Raw genomic sequence first — 17,710 nt, forward strand, 5'->3', positions numbered from 1 at the left:
TCTTCTGAAATAGAAAACAAACATAAATTTATTGCTTAATTGAATCTATAAATATTAAAAATTCAACATTTAAACAATGTAATATATTAGACAATACATTTCATTGCCATTTAACTAGTGCTTAATTTACTTGCCTTATTTTATCTCCTGAGAAGATCATGCTACCCAGTGGATGTCAACAGAATGAATCTAATTATTTGATGCATTTTTATAAAAATGTGTTGACAAAAAACCCAAAACAAAACAAAAAGAACAAGAAAGAAAGACACTTTATCCTAAAATATGAGCCAAAAGGTCTAGTGTCAGCACTCTATTACATTCATTTTACTTCTGATTTTCAAACAAATAATACTGACTGAAGTGACATCAGCAGTCCAAAATACTATCACAAGATAATAACTCTCAAGCTGACACTTAAAAACTTGAAAAAAGTCAGATATCTTTTAAAAGTAGAGTTCAATCACTCTGTGACCAACAGTTACTTTTTTACTCGCATGGTTTCTCATAATATGAAAATAAATATATTAATAATAGCAATAATAGAGGAGCATGGCAATTTCTCATTGTGAAACTGGAAATCTGTTACAGCTACAATCTGACCTGCTGTAACACAGTAAAGGTTGGCTTGTTTTATATTCTGCCTCTAAGCTTGTCAAATAAGTACAGAGGACCAAGTGCTAAGGCTGAAGGTAAAGAAGACATGCAAAAGTGGGTATAAGCCACATTCACAACTTAACAATACTGAAAGCAATCTGTACTGTATTGGAAGCAGTCTAACCAAAAGTAGGATAGGCTCTTCTAATGTAGTCCAGCACCTGGAAATAGCACAAAAAAACTAGCCCACAGATGCATGGTCAAAGGTCCTATAACATCAACTCTGAGACACTCAAAAATTACTGTATCCTATGGCCTATGGTCAGTCTCTAAAACTACATAACAGAACAGCAGCTAGGCCAATGCTTATTTCAAATATAATATATTTTTATAATTCCTTACCAGTTGGAAGTATCTGAGAGAAGGACAAAACTTGTTTCGCTATTAAAGTTAAATCCTTGCTTTTTGTTATTAATATTTTTCTTGGCATTATAAGAAGTAATGTCAACAGGCAATAGTTTTCTATGTATCTTGGAATCTATTTAACTGCCAAAGCAATTATTTGGAACAATGAAGTTAGACTTGTACAACTTCCATTCGCTTTCAGAGAAGTAGTCTGCAGACAATATTAAAGTTTTATTCAATTTGCATAGCTCTTGTGATTTGTACACTAATAGAGTTCTCAGACAAAAATAACATTATGACAATCAGTCCAATAGGCAAAATTGCATAAAAAGCTTTTAAAGTAAAATATTTCCCAGATGATTCATGAGAAGTATTAACCTCCTTATGATGATTCTTGATTATTTGATTACATGCCATTGGGACTAGCCAAAAACAAAACAAACCAAAAAAAAAAAACCCCAAAAAACCCAATGCTGAGTTCACCACATTACTTAATTTTTAATTTTTAAATTATTTGTCAAGTTTATCCTTCAAATGCTTATATAACAATGTCGCAAAAGTTGAGCTTTCCATTATACTCTGTAATAACATTATAAAGATGAATTACCATGGACAACCTGGTAAGCAAAGGAAAGGGCTGAGAGAAGAGCAAACAGGACAGCACAGCACAAATGATTTTCCATATAAGAATATCTAAATAGACATATGAATGGAAATGAGACAATCTGCTGGCTTCATAGATCCTATATTATATTTTGAAAACACTGTAAACCTTGTTTTATGAGGCCTGTGAGATATCAGATGAAAGGACTCTAGGGCTAGGGACAGAAGTTACACATAAACTGGTATAAGTGATCAGAAGTTGATCTAAATCAGCAGTTTAATGCACAGAAGCCCGTTCCAAAATGGCTGAAACGGGTTTAAGATAAGCTTGGTTGAATGTACTCTTAACTGATTTAAGTCAAACCAGTTTATGAAACTTCTGTCCCAGACCCCTTCCTTGTTCAAGTTAAATCACAGTTCTCCAGGATCCCAGATGCTTTGTAGCCGTGGGCTGTGCTGCGCTGTCCACTCCAGAGAGCAGGGCTAGTCCCGCCCCTCTGTTCCCTACCTGGAGTAGTGAGAGCCAGCTGAAAAGGGGGTTTAGGTGGGAAACCCAGCTGGGGACTGCAGCTGCATCTGCTGGGGTGTGGGGATGGGAGGGGAATGGGGAGCCCCTGCCAGAATTTTCCCCACTGGAGTGGTGGGGATTATGGGCTGGCAGGCTCAGGTAGAGGGGAGGGAGGAAGGGTGGGAGGGAGGGAAAGAGGGGGGTTTAAACCCTCTCTCCCACTGGCACAGGACTCTATCTGGGTTCTGCTTGGCAGGGGCACAGCAGCCCCTGCCAAGCTATTCACTCACTGTAGCAGAGCAGGCGAGGGCATGGGGAGGGGAGTGGGGATAGGGGGTAAAGCATGGGAGGGACTGCCCCCCCAGGCAAACTCCAACTGGATTCTGGGACCAGGGTGGGGGTTTGAACCTCCTTCCCTGGCTCAGTGTGCTAGCCCTGGGCCAGAGCATGCCCCCTGCTCTTGCTTGAGCAAGTGGCATGACCACACCTCAGTCTGGGGCCAGTGCACTGAGCCAAGAAACGGGGTTTACAGGCCCCAGCCGAGGTTTGCCTGGGGGACCAGTCCCTCCCAGGCTTCAGTCCCTTCCCTTTGCCAGTGGCTGGCAGGCATGCTCTAGCACCTCTCTGGCTTGTGGCCTGAGCCACCACAGACATGTGGCTGCATTTCCTGAATCAAAACTGAATGTCTGGTCACTTGATTTTCAGTTTAATCTCTGCAACTTAAATTAACCTGCAAAGACTGAATTGACTCAGCCTCAGGTTTTTTGACTGTCTGTGCTTAGCCCAAGGGTGCAGGCTCCCATTTTAACTCATGGTGGTTTACATGAAGCCCCATGAGTTAGAGTGCCCCCCCTGACTCGACAGACATGTGCCTGTTGAATTGGAAAGGGAGGGGAGGGGAGGGGCAGGAATTGAGCCTGTATGCAGGAGCCCGAGAAGCCTGCCTGCAGCCAAGGAGCATCCCTCCCCCTCCCAGCTCCAGGGATATCACCAAGGGGAAGCAAGCTCCCAGATGGTGTTTGCTGGGCCTGAGCCGGTCCACTTGCCCCCCTTCCAGCTCAGGCCAGGGAAACCCCAGCTAGCTCACCCTCCTCCCTCCCAACCTGTTAACAACCCTGATTGTGCAACAACTTAACCCTAGGGAACACAAGTTCCCTAAGGTGTTCTAAGGTGGAGTGCCTTCTTCTGATAACTCATTTTATCAGGATTAATTTGTTGTGCAATTGGCCACTTTAAAAGGTCTCTGCAGCCATGTATGTGTATCACAGCACTGCATTTTCAGGGGATGATTGAAAAACATAACTTCTATCTGTGCTCTAAGTTAGAGAGAAAGAGAGAGAGAGAGCATGAGTGAGTGAGAGAGGGCAGTGACTTTTGCAGAGAGGCTGCCAAGGTGCTGTCAGTGAGCTCTAACAAGGTTGACATGGAAAGGTGCTCTCTGAAAAGCCACAGGCAGCTTACTCCCCAGAGATAAGAAGGCTAATCATGTACTAAGGTTTTCTACAATATGCATTCTCTGAAACTTCCCCATGCATTGATTGTTTGTTTAAAGAAACTGTATGGCCATCAATTGCCTGTTAACGTCCTAGAGGGAGTAGAACTGCAGAGTCTGAGTCTGTCAGACCAGCTGACTTAATACATTTGACTCACAGGAGATACCACCTTTCCACTTAGTCTGATAATAGAATCATATGATTTTACTTAGAGAAACTGGTGAGAGCTTGAGACCCAAGACTTAGAGGCAAGACCAGACAGGGTAATAGGAGCAATTTGCCCAACAGACAAATTTTATAGGTAGGGACACCACAACTTATAGGCAAACTTTCCCTCCATCATACACAGCTAATCGTCAAAATTACATGTGTTTACATTGAGAAACAAGGTCAACAAAAACCTGGAAGTTTAGTGTGTATTAAAAATTAATATTTTTAATGGATAAGGCTGAAGTTGACAGATTCATATTAGGACCTCCTTCCTATCCAACCTTTTTTTGCTTCAAAAAGATAAAAAAGCCAAGAACAGTAGAAAAAGAAAGAAAAAGGAAATTGAATCTATAATGGTCTAATACTATGGTATAAATAAAATGATTCTCTCATGCCTCCTGAACTTCTGGTGCCTTTGGCCTACTCATTGGCCATTTTCAATTGGAGGGATGGGGATAGTCTTAGCCCCTCTTAGCCCACAGCCTGGTGGCAATGTATTGGGAAATGAGGATGTCTAGATTCAAACTCCTCAGAATGAGTGGGGCCTAGAAACTGCGTCTCACCATTCTTGGGTGAGCACTAGCCTGCTGTGCAAGAAGGTGGGCATCAGCACCACACCATGCTGAATGTTGACATTTAGGTATAAAGCAAACACTTCACATGTTCCTTGTTCACTCATGTATTTGGGAACTTGGGCAGGACTTGAGTACTATCACAGGTGGAACAGGGTTAGAAGGGTATGAAATGGGTGAGGGGTGTTGAAGGCTGCCTTTCATCATGCTCAAAAGAATAAGTTTAGGTGAACAGAGTATGGTGGAGAGCTTTTCAGGCTAAGATGGAAGTGCCTACCTGAAACTTAAGAAATACGGATGCCCAAACAGGATTCAGGGTGTTTTGTAAGGGGGTTTTCTAAGATTATATTTACTGACAGGCTGGCATTCAAAATTAACATGTACCTTATGCAATGAAGTGGTGCTTTAGAGGCTTACTAGGATTTGGGTCTCAGTTCACAAGTTTGTTTACAAGCTAATCCTAAACCTTGAAAGATGGATCAGCTGTGAATTTTTTCCCTATCACTGTTTTATTTAACCGATTTATGTTACCATATTTTGTCATGTACAATACACCCCAAAATAAGAGATGCATTTTGTTTTTGAAAGGCAGAATGAAGGGAAAAAAGATATTTCCTTGTAGGTGGTAACTGAATTACCGCAGCTAGGGAACTGAGCCTGATAGTTGTTCTGCTCCCTGTGGATTGCATGCAGAATTTACATTTGCATTTTCCTGGTAAGAGGCAGAAACAATATTTACCACATTTCTTGCATACAGTCCACACACAAATTTCCTGCAGCTGGTTTTTGCAATGCATACATGTTGTATGTAAGAAAATATGGTATTTCAAAGAAATTCTAATATTAATTCTTCTCCAAAAATAAGTAACATAAAAATTCTATTGTTACTCCCAGATAATTAAGTCTCCAGTCTATTTCCTCCCCAAATGAACTGAACTGATTTTAACAATGTTATCTTGCAGTTTAAAAAAATAACACAAGGAGGGATTCTTTACTGGAATTATGAGCAATAAAGACTTTTAGAGATTTCATCTATACTGCAGCCCAGTTTGAAGATATCTCAATATAATACAGGGAAATCAATTTACAATGTAAATTATTGTTTTGCTTTGCTTTGCTTATTTTACTTATGTTTAGCAATTTGATTTGTATTAGGTGTAATACCCAACAAAACATCATCACTATGACAATTTGATGATTTCTGTGATCCTTTCAATATAACCCTTAGTCACACATTCATCTTCAAGTAGATAATACCAGCAAAACAAAAAGTCCTTCCTAAATATATGAGGTGAATTAGATTATTTGGTCTACCTCCTTATTCTTCCATATCATTATAATTTTGTCTTGGCTCAATTAAGCGTCACAGATTCTTTCCCTACTTTATACTTTGACAGTTTCTTCTCAACATATACCTAAACTTTAAATATATTCACTACTTGCAAAATGTTCTTTTTGCCTAATAACATCCCAAACTGTGACTAGGAAATTTGCCACAAACAAGAGAGTCTGGGGATCACCTCGGCTGCTTCCCTGCCTTTGTCCAATAACATTTGCACAAATATGCCCCTCTGGGTTTCAAACTTGCCAAACTAGTAACACATAGAATCACCCACATTTTCTTAGTCTGGCTTGCAACTCTTCTTCCAAGCCAAAGAAATTCCTTCACCCCATACAGTATTGGTAACACCAAGTATTTAAAAATATTTGGTTAAACAAGAAAAAAAGCAACATCTTAAAAATCATAATTTTTTTTAAAAAGAGTTAAATTCTTTTTATTTACACTCTAATTTACCTTCTGGTCAGTGCTGTGTAATGTTTTCAAGCTTTTCTTTGTAATGGTCAGGCTAGAAACTTACTTTGAAAAATAAAAGATAGGATTTTTGTATAATCACATGCCTCCAGCAGGAGGAACTTTAAAGAAAAAAAACCCACTTATTGCAAGAGCAATGCTAAAATGAGAGTTAACACAATGCTTAGTACTCTGCAGTTGGGCTTTGTAGCTGGATTTTATTAAACTCTTTTTATCCTTGTTGCATTGGTGAAAGGATCTATGATAGTTTTGTTCCTTATTGTCTCTAACAGTTGTTACCTGTTTCCTTTATCATTAACACATAATCCATTGTAACAAATATAGCACACTGCTGGGAAAGTAAAAGCACCACATGCATTAAAACCTCAAATTTCTAGGCATGCTTCTTTTTGTTAATGTTTTCTAAGTGTTAGTGGTATATCTGTGGTAGTTTGCATTTCACAAGACTGATAGTTCTATACTGGGGACACATTCTGAAAGGAAAAAAAAAACCCATCATTTTCTGTGGCTCACAGGAAGGATCTATCAGCATAAATTCTAACTGGCACACAACAAAGATATTTTATTACACGTATTATGAATGATTAGTATTTATTAACATAAAATATTTAGATAGAGTGAATAGTGCAACTTATAATATGACCTGCTATTTCAGCCTTAGTTAAAGGCATGTTAATTTTCCCATTAGCAACAACTATTTTTATGGGTTCTTAACCTTTTGCACAATTTACTGTTTTACAAAAGAGCCTCCACAAATTATAATGGTCCCAGTGCAGCCTTTAAAGCCATCAGAGAAATGAGTGTCATTAAACACTGCCTACACAAGTATTTACATGTTAGAACAAAGTAACTCTACAATAGTCAATACAATCTATTGGGTAAATCATGAGACTACCTTAAACCAAAAACTGTCAATATTGAGGAGATGCTGGATTCATGAAAACTGCAACATTATCTCTGTGAACTGAAATATAAAACAATCAATATTTAATGATAGACCATCAGGCAGGGTTTTTTCTACCTACAGAACTAGATCTAGCTTGTCCTGAACACTGGTATAAGGAAGAAAAGAAAAAGTAGGGCAATGACCACAATCACCTCTTCTAGTGCATTGTACCATATCTTCCTATATTTTGGGGAAACAAGGTCCATTTGTCCCCTCCCCGCAACCTATGTAGAGAAAAGAGCAAAATGTTTAGGAACTAGGCAGAGCATTGTTTTTACCAGACACCCAGAAGCTTTTGTTATGGCAGCACCTAAAGCTGCAGCTCCCCCTGCCCAGAACACCGCAGAGACTAGAGGGGAAACTGCCCCTCGCTGAGTCACGTGCACTCTCCCTCCCTTCCAAACTGCTCCGGGGTAGCATGTTGTTGTGCTGCCCTTATTATGGGCTAGATTGAAATCTAACAGTTTAGCCCTAAGAAACGAGCCCTGCCTTTGTACAAACACAAGGCACAATTTCTACTACATCACTTCACTGATAAGAGGAAATTAGTTCCATATTACATTTACATTTTCATGTATGACTATGACATTTATATACAGGCATAATGACAGAGAGTTCAACATGAGTGAAATCACTTATTATTAATGTTGGCAAGAAATGGTAAATGTGAGCTAGCAGAATTGAAAACACCTTCTTCAAATCTCCCACAAGGAAACACCTTTTGCCAAGAAAAATGTCACAGGACAGAACATGGTTTCGAAAACAAAGTTTAATTATTACAACAAAATGTGTTTATTTTAGTAGATTCTGTTTTATCACAGATTCATAAATATGCATTTGGATACCTTATCCTTGCACAGTGCCAGTTAATAAAATGGAAAGGTTTAGTGGTGTATTTACGTTGTAAATCCATATTCAGAAATATCTGGAGCTACCCAAAAAATAATAATTTAAAATTCTTGAAAAGGTGACTTTTGGAACAGAGTTGTGCCTCTTTGTTCAAAGTCAGCTTTAGAAATAGAACTATATACCACTAGGCATTATGGGCCAAATTCTGCTTGCCAGTATAATCACAGAAATGATATAGACTTCAATGGGAGCTGCACATAGACAAGAGCAAACCAAGGCTTATAGAACCACATAATGGAATAGTTTTGTATTTTACACAATCTATACAAATGACACTTTTAAAAATAAAAAAAAACCTGCCTACACTCAAGGCAGGAGCTGTCTTTTTCTTTCACTTCTGTATAGTATCTACCAGACTGGACTGCTGGTTTACAACTGGCACTGCCACAATATAAGTAATTAAAAATTTATTATGAAACAAGACCATAACATAGAATATACATGGTAATTGCACAAAACTTACGAAATACTGACAAATCCTTTTAGGACCAAAATTATAGCAATATATTTCCTGCTGTCTGAGGGCAGAGTATACACATCTCTGTCAGTACCTTTTTTGTAAACGTTAGTTGACTAACACACAGGGTTTTTTTTAAAGGACCAGTTCCAAAAGCCCAGTGCAGATTAGGCCCCAGTCCTGCAAGAAGTTCCTTTCTAACAATCCCCAGGATCCCAGCAGAACAATTAGTTAAACAGCAGCAGTATGCCAATTGGATCGGAGCCTTGATGCATAAGTATTACAGAGTTTGGTCTTATATATATTAAAAGTGGAGAATTTGGGCAACAGAGATGAGTAATAAAAATACTTAAGCTTCCAATTTTAAAACATTTTGAAATACCTTGACAGTGTCATTTTGACAGTATATATCATAAGCTTTTATTATTGTTATCAAGTTAAAGAAAAGAAACTTTATAGTGTATGATCACAGGATTTGGCAAAGAATGTAGCCATATTAAATAAAATTCAGACTGTTCTATACATTAGTTTTTTTAAAGAGGAAGAGTAGCAATTTTGTATACACAAAGATTATGAGACAATTTAATAATTTCAGTGTTATTTGGGCCTCTTCTGTCTACAGATTGCTCATGTAGTATAAAATATAATTTGGTTGAAGACTATAATGATGGTAATTAACAGTATGTCTCTTAATTCTAATATCATGGAAATAAGGAGAAATGCTTAAATTAGAGTGAGTTGGCAGCACTACACCCTCTTATGAACTTAATATTAACATACTAATTAGTGAATATTCCTATTCATTATCACTTACAGCCCTATACATTGACATTACAGGAACATTAGTAGATGTAAGGATAGGCCACTCCCACACTTTTATGAGATAAAATAGGGTCAAAGCATCACAACCAAAATCAGCTCTAAATGGCATGGAAGTAATTTGACTCCTTTTATAACCTGTATTTGACAGTTCAAGAAGCATTTCAGATACATTATGTTAATAGAAAGTGATTCTGGATAGAAATTGATTCTGGAAGTGATAGCTGGAAAGAAATTAATGACATAACAAAGCTAATTAGCATGGTTACTTCCACTTTATCTTATAAATGGAGGATGGTGGAGATAAGCGAACACAAGCAATCCTGCATGATTGACTCTTTCTGATAAATAATAGAAACTGGCAGGGGACTTGTTGAAAGGGTAATTGCAATAGCTTAGGAACGTTCACTGCTGGTCTTGGCCATTGGGATAGGAAACAAAAATAAATATGTAAATAAAATTAAGGGGAAACTAAAAGAGAAGACAGGGTACAAACCAACATGGCACATTCATTACCAGACAATCCTTTGATTATTTACTATTTTAAAAATGATCTTTTTAATGTCATCCATGTTTCTTCAGTTCTTCTGAATGCATCAGACACCTGTATTTATATAACAAATATGTGCATACAAGAGCACACACACACACACTTTGGGGAGGGTCACAGAATATTGCTAACTGTAAAGATAGACAATGACAAGAAAAATGAGATTTTCTATTGAAAGTATTACAGAATCTGTCAACCTACTAGTTAATGTATTAGATCGTATGCAAACTCATTAAATCCCTTACATCCTTTATAACTCAATCCCATTATAATCTTTCAGGTATAGTTTCAGCAAAAAGAGAAGTGAATAAGAATATATAGAATCTCTATACACAGCCAAGGAGGTTCCATGTCTTCATCTCTCAAGATTCAAGAGCATGTAGCTAGAGCACTTCCACCTCACCAAATGAAACTATTACCACTATAAATCCTAACAATTTTTTTACTTCTTGTTAGCTGTTCATGTTGAATACAATTCTGTATATTATTAATATATATACATATATTAATAAATATATACATTACCGTGTAATTAAACAACAGTCATGTATGATGCTGTCTTCCACAAATATTCCACTTTCTTCATCAGTTTCAAGAAGATGACCATTGTGGTACCAATGTACTTGAGTTGTATTATCAACATACGTTGCAGTGCATTGAAATGGCAAGCGGTCTCCATGAAAAACAACTTGTCTTTGTGATGGGATCAGTTCAAAAAGAGGTAGTTCCAAAGGTCCAGCTAAATAAAAAGAAAATAATGTGATTATCTTAATAGTTAAGCTTCTTACAAGTGTGACCAAGCAATAGAGAAGAAAATATACATTTCAACATTCTTAGTTATCTTTTTAATTCTTTTGGGCTAGGGACAGAAGTTACATGTAAACTGATTTAAGTGATCAGAAACCAGTTCAAATCTGTAACACTACAGAACTTCAGTGCACATAAGCCACTTTCAAAATGCCCAAAACTGGTTTAAGATAAACCTGGATGGATGTAGTATCAAACTTAACTGATTTAAGTTAAACAAGTTTATTGAATTTCTGTCTCAGATCCCCTCCAGATTCAAGTTAACTCACAGTTCCCCAGCATCCCAGGATGCTTTGCACCTCCACCACACCCTGCCCCCCTCGCAGGGCTAGCCTTGGCCCAACCCATCTGCTCCAGCTGAGCAGGGAGGTATGCTCTAGAGACCCCCGGCTTCTGGCTTGAGCCACTGCAGGCATGAGGCTGCACTTCTGGAACCAAAAGTGAATGCCTGTTCATTTGCTTATTGATTCAAACTATGAAGCTTAGACTAACCTGTGAAGACTGAATCAATTTGACCTTGGTCTTTTTGACTGTCTGTACTTAGCCTCAAAGGATAAAACAATACATGCAATGAAACATGTATTCTTCATCTAAACATCACTTTTCTTGTTAGGTAACACAGTAAAAATAAACCTTTTTCTGTTTATTATGTAAAGGCTGGTACACATCATGAACAGAATGGATTTCTTCTGACTTTTCCACCATTAATTTTCCTTATTATACAATCTCATTAAATGAGATCTTTTGGGGTAGGGTTCATTCACTGGCTCTGCATTTCATTTACTAACTGGTGATAGCATAGCTGCTGCCTGAGAATAGTCTTGCAAAGATGTACTCTGCACCATCCCAAAATAAGCTGAAGCAGAAGGAACTGTTTGGAGTCAACTGGGGAAGGAGCCACTTGATCTGCTTATGCAAACATAGCATTCCAAGGATAGCAGGTTTCAAAGGGCTTGCTACAGCACCATAGTTAGCTTTTTGGCTTTGTTTCCAGCACAAATGGCAGGATCAGGTTTTCTACGGAGAAAATACATTTCCTATGCAACTAGTTAAGCGTTTAAATATAGCTCCATTGCATGCATGTAACTACATACCTTTTAATATAAAGACATTACATGTTAAGCACTGCTGTATGTAGGCCAATTTAATTGGTTAGTTGGGGCCAGCTTTAGAAGATATGCACCCTAAGAAAACTATCTGACAATGGAAATGCTACGTAATTTAACTTTATCTTGGAGTTAAAGACAGATTCACATTCACCAAGAGGATGTAGTTTTCAGGTCTGACCCGGACCAATTTTAAGGCTTTTCTGCTTTGGTTATTTTTAACCCTCAGGGCCACAGTCTCTCACTTTTGGGCTTTCTGGCCCTTTCTTGGTCTATTGAGATCTTAGGCTTTCAACTCTGGCAGTCTTAGCAGCTCTAGAACTGGTAAATATCAAATTGTTTGCATTATTCTTATCTGCTATCACTGTGTATCAATAAAATTTGCCTATTATAGAATGGAAAGGTCCATCTGAAGGTTTTGAGTCTGCCTGGAACAAGGTATCTGGGTAATAAATCCAGTGCCAACAACCTGCTTACCACATCTATGCAATTAGCCAGCAACCCCAACTCCTGAGGTTGTTGTCCTTCCATACCCTCAGTGTAAAAAGCTGGTGCTGTTATCACTTTGCCAATAATCAGACAAAACAGGATAAAATAGCTAGATGTCCTCTTCATGTGTGAATTATTACTTTCTGTGCTATACTGGAAAAACTTAAAAGGTTAACAACAAAAAATGGCTTATGAGGCTGTCATAAGACAAAGGTATAAAGGAAGGCTTTAACAAGTTTCAAGAACTTTTTTTTTAATCACTCATTTAGGGCTGAATGTCATGACATAGTTGAGTTTAAAAGAAGTATAAAATGCAATTTGGTAATTCAAAAAAACACCTCCTTCAATTTTTGAAAAAAAAAAAAATTAACATATTGGAGACTACCGGATGGAAGTTTACCATATTAAAACAAACACCCTTTTTAGCCCAGTAAATTATGATCTCTCCCAAATACCTTGTGTGAGCTACTTAATGGATATGACAATAACCACCCTACAGTGCATTCAGAGAAAGTGAAACTCATTTTGTTAAAACACAGGTGGAAATAAGCCACACTGAACACTTATATGTCAGCAGAAAAACCTCCTGGAACTTTTCAGAAGACAAAATGTGTTTATTTTAGTAGATTCTGTTTCATCACAGAGACATAAATATGCATTTGGATACCTTATCCTTGCACAGTGCCAGTTAATAAAATGGAAAGGTTTAGTGGTGTATTTGTGCTGTAAATGTTAAATCACATTGGGTGATCTACACATTCATTAATATGCTGTAATTATGACACATTAAGTTTAGTACCTGTTATTACAGGTACTAAACAATGCGCTAATTGGAACTACTGCGCATTAGCGCAGATGCACCCTTTTTATGTGACGCTTAATGCACATTGGACTAATCTACTGTGCATTTGTGCATTAGCACAGTTTTTGCCAGCCACGCTAATGTGCAGTACAATTAGTGCAGGACATTAAGTGTCTTGTGTAGACATGCCCACTCATTTTCATAAACTGTGTTTAGAACTTTTAGTATTTTTCTTGCATTTCCTACATACTCCACCAAACAGCTTTCAAAATATCCAAATAAATGTTCTTTAAAATATAGTGGAAAGAGTGGCAAAATGAAATCATGTCCATTTGGGATAGCATATATTCAAGTATAGTTTAGTCAATCATAAAAATACATATGAATTGTTTCAGAAAACTGGCCACTCAAACTGAATGCTTACTGTCCTCAACAAGATGTACAAGTAATGCATTACTGTGCAATAGTTAGCTATTGCTCTAATTAAACTGACAGATTTGTTAAATTTTTAAAGATGCCCAAATGTTTTAGTCTGAATAATATATTGAAAACTTAACTGAAGGTTTTGAAATTCTATCTTACTCCCACCTCAATATTAAAACCTTTGAAATAAAATGTATGCCCATAAACTACCAACACACATATCTAATCATGTTGCCAGTTCTGGAATCGTACATTTCTTTTAGTAGTCTAATCCCAGACAATTATATGATTATTAAAAATACTGCATAAAAAAATGTTCATTAGGTAGGCTGGGGGTGGAGTAAGAAAATGAACCTCTTTTTCAGATTCATAGATTCAAAGATGTTAGGGTCGGAAGGGACCTCAATAGATCATCGAGTCTGACCCCTGCATAGGCAGGAAAGAGTGCTGGGTCTACATGACCCCAGCTAGATGCCTATCTAACCTCCTCTTGAAGACCCTCAGGGTAGAGGAGAGCACCACCTCCCTTGGGAGCCCATTCCAGACCTTGGCCACTCTAACTGTGAAGAAGTTCTTCCTAATGTCCAGTCTAAATCTGCTCTCTGCTAGCTTGTGGCCATTATTTCTTGTAACCCCGGGGGTGCCTTGGTGAATAAAACCTCACCAATTCCCTTCTGTGCCTCCGTGATGAACTTATAGGCAGCCACAAGGTCGCCTCTCAACCTTGTCTTGCAGAGGCTGAAAAGGTCCAGGTTCTCTAGTCTCTCCTCGTAGGGCTTGGCCTGCAAGCCATTAACCATATGAGTGGCCCTTCTCTGGACCCTCTCCAGGTTATCCACATCTCTCTTGAAGTGTGGCGCCCAGATTGCATGCAGTATTCCAACTGCAGTCTGACCAGCGTCCGATAGAGGGGAAGTATCACCTCCTTGGATCTATTCGTCATGCATCTGCTGATGCACGATAAAGTGCCATTAGCTTTTCTGATAGCTTTGTCACACTGCCGGCTCATGTTCATCTTGGAGTCCACTAGGACTCCAAGATCTCTTTCCACTTCCGTGCCACCAAGCAGGTCATTTCCTAGGCAGTAGGTATGCTGGACATTTTTCCTCCCTAGGTGCAGCACTTCGCATTTCTCCTTGTTGAATTGCATTCTGTTATTTTCTGCCCATTTGTCCAACCTGTCCAGGTCTGCTTGAAGCTGTTCCCTGCCCTCTGGCGTGTCCACTTCTCCCCACAGTTTTGTGTCATCCGCAAACTTGGACAGAGTACACTTCACTCCCTCGTCCAAGTCGCTGATGAAGACATTAATAAGTATCGGTCCAAGGACTGAGCCCTGTGGGACCCCACTGCCCACACCCTTCCAGGTCGAAACCGACCCATCCACTATGACTCTCTGGGTGCAACCCTCTAGCCAATTCGCCACCCACTGGACTGTGTAGTCATCCAAGTCACAGCCTTTTAACTTGTTCACCAGTATGGGGTGGGATACCATATCGAAGGCCTTCCTGAAGTCTAAGTATACAACATCCACCCCTAATCCTGCGTCCAGGCATTTTGTAACCTGGTCATAAAAAGAGACTAGATTAATCAGGCACAATCTGCCTGCTATGAACCCGTGCTGGTTTCCCCTTAGCATAATTTGTCCTGCCGGGCTCTCGCAAATGTAAGCCTAGATAATTTTTTCAAAGACTTTGCCTAGGATGGAGGTGAGACTGACTGGCCTATAGTTGCCCGGGTCCTCCTTCCTCCCCTTCTTGAAAATGGGGACCACATTGGCCCTTTTCCAGTCCTCTGGGACATGGCCTGTGCACCATGAGCATTCGAATATTCCCGCCAGTGGCTGTGCAATGACGTCGGCCAGTGCCTTCAGTACCCTCGGATGGAGCTCATCCGGGCCTGCCAACTTAAAGGCATCCAGTTCCTCCAAGTGACTCTGCACCATCTCAGGGTCTACGCATGGTAGTCTGGCGCCTTGCTGCTGCCTCTCTACAATCCCAGTGAGAGACTTGTCGTGCCCCTCACTTAGGAACACTGAGGCAAAGAACTCGTTGAGGAATTCAGCCTTGTCCCCCCTGTCTGTCACCAATTGCTTCTGCCCATTTAGTAGGGGTCCTATTCCTCCCTGGGCCTTCCTTTTACTCCCTATATATCTAAAAAACAATTTTTTGTTATCCTTAACTTGGGGTGCCATCCTCAGCTCCACGGTAGCTTTGGCCCGTCTAACTGCCTCCCTACAAGCGCGAGCAGAGGAGGTATACTCCTCTTTGGTAATCTCTCCCTGGTTCCACTTTTTATGTGCCCCCCTTTTGGCCTGTAGGCTGCCCTGGATTTCTCTGGTCAGCCAAGGAAGCCTCCTGGCCCCTTTCCCTCTTTTTCCTCGCGTCAGGATCGTCTCCCTCTGTGCCTGAAGGATCATTTCCTTAAGGCACAGCCACCCTTCCTGGGCTCCCATCTCTTCAAAACCCCTACTCTGCAGTGCGTCCTTGACTAATCGCCTGAGTTCATTGAAATCAGCTTTCCTAAAGTCTAACACTTTCACCCTACTAGTTACCTTACCCACTTGACGTCTTATGAAGAATTCTATTATTTGGTGATCACTGTCCCCCAGGTGACCACCGATCTGTAGGTCCCCTACCATGTCATCCCCCATTGCCAATACCAGGTCCAGTAAGGCATTCCCCCTAGTGGGACCGTGTACCTCCTGCGTCAGGTGGAGGTCCTGTACACAGGATAGGAACCTGCATGAACGGTGGGACTTTGCTGTCTGTGTCTCCCAGCAGATGTCTGGGTAGTTTAGGTCCCCCATGACTACCGCCTCCTTAGTTTTTATGGTCTCCAAGAGCTGCCTCAGGAGCCCCAAATCTAGTTCCTCCCCTTGGTGTGGGGGTCTGTAGCAGACCCCTACTACCAAATCCCTTTCTCCTTGCCCCCCATGTAACCTAACCCACAATCCTTCTACTTTCTCATCCTTCGATTCCGAAGGCTTTCGATACTGAGCCGATTCTGGCTCAACCCCTCCCCCTTTCTTCCCCACCCTGTCTTTTCTGTACAGCCTATAACCCTCAATATATACCGCCCAGTCGTGGGATGAATCCCACCAGGTTTCTGTTAGCCCTACTAAGTCATAGGTGTTTTCTGCAAGCAGGAGCGCTAGTTCATCCTGCTTGTTCCTCATGCTCCTAGCATTAGTATATAGGCACTTGAGCCCTGTGACTGGTGACTGCTGCCCCCCCGCTCTGATTCCCAAGATGGTCAATAATACTTGGCAACTGTAATCCTCTTAGCTTGTGTTTAAACAAAATGTTCCTGCTCTTTTTAGTAGTACAAAACAGAAGTCTGGTTTAGAGATTAAGATTGAACATTCTGCCACCATCACTCATTTTGTTGAGTAGTACTTATACTGCAAGTACATCCAGTGATTTTAAAGATACAGTACATATATCAATTTGACTACTCAGTCTACAGAAAGGTGACTGAGACTGGATTTGATTCAAGAGGAAGTTGTTGATGATTGGTGTGTTCTACCCACAAACTCTGATGATTTTTTGGGCTTTGCATGTTCCATTTTGGGGACAAATTAAAATATTTAACAATTCCTTGGCATCTGTAGAATAGTATAATCTCTCCAGAGAAGATTTTCTTGTCCTGACCAGTTTATATGCCTTACAAACAGGCAGTTGATACTTGGACAGTGACATTGTGGAATGACTTCCAAGTTTGATAAAATACTTGCAGTAACAAGACATAAAATGTCTTGTTACTGCAGTGAACCTTTCCATGACTTACAGAGATGGGCCATTCATCTGCACTAATCGGGAAAGATTCAAATGGTCAATCCATGGTAAAGGAAGGGCAACAAGACTATTGGCCAAGGAAAGCAATTTAAGCCAGTAACTTTTCTTGCTACTATAGTATAGATGGGCATGGATAAGTGACTGGGTGAAACACATTTTTCCAGGTTTATCTTAGTGTTGACCTATGACCATATAGCCCATATAGCTGCTCAGTGCCTGCATAGCATGTGTAAATTCAGTTCCATCCCGACCCACATCCTTGTTATTCTGTCCTGGTTCATTAGAGCTGGAAGACAATGGTTATAGAATGTTGTTTTGAGAAGTCTGACTCCACTGAAGTGGAAGGACTTTTCTATAAGTGAGGAGGGAAACAGATGTAGATGAAAGACTGGATCCTGAAAACCCTCAAT

The 17,710-nt window shown here is 39.8% G+C and overlaps 1 protein-coding gene across 1 annotated transcript in view; it reads right to left on the minus strand.

Annotated features, from left to right (window-relative positions):
- Positions 1 to 17,710, minus strand: part of ADGRA1 (adhesion G protein-coupled receptor A1) — a 593,458-nt gene that overhangs the window by 288,208 nt on the left and 287,540 nt on the right. The window contains exon 7 of the mRNA XM_014607805.3: positions 10,405 to 10,618. Within this exon, the coding sequence (XP_014463291.2) occupies positions 10,405 to 10,618 (214 nt within the window). The remainder of the gene's footprint in view (positions 1 to 10,404; positions 10,619 to 17,710) is intronic.

Source organism: Alligator mississippiensis, chromosome 6 (assembly GCF_030867095.1).
Source record: "Alligator mississippiensis isolate rAllMis1 chromosome 6, rAllMis1, whole genome shotgun sequence".
Lineage (NCBI taxonomy): Eukaryota > Metazoa > Chordata > Crocodylia > Alligatoridae > Alligator > Alligator mississippiensis.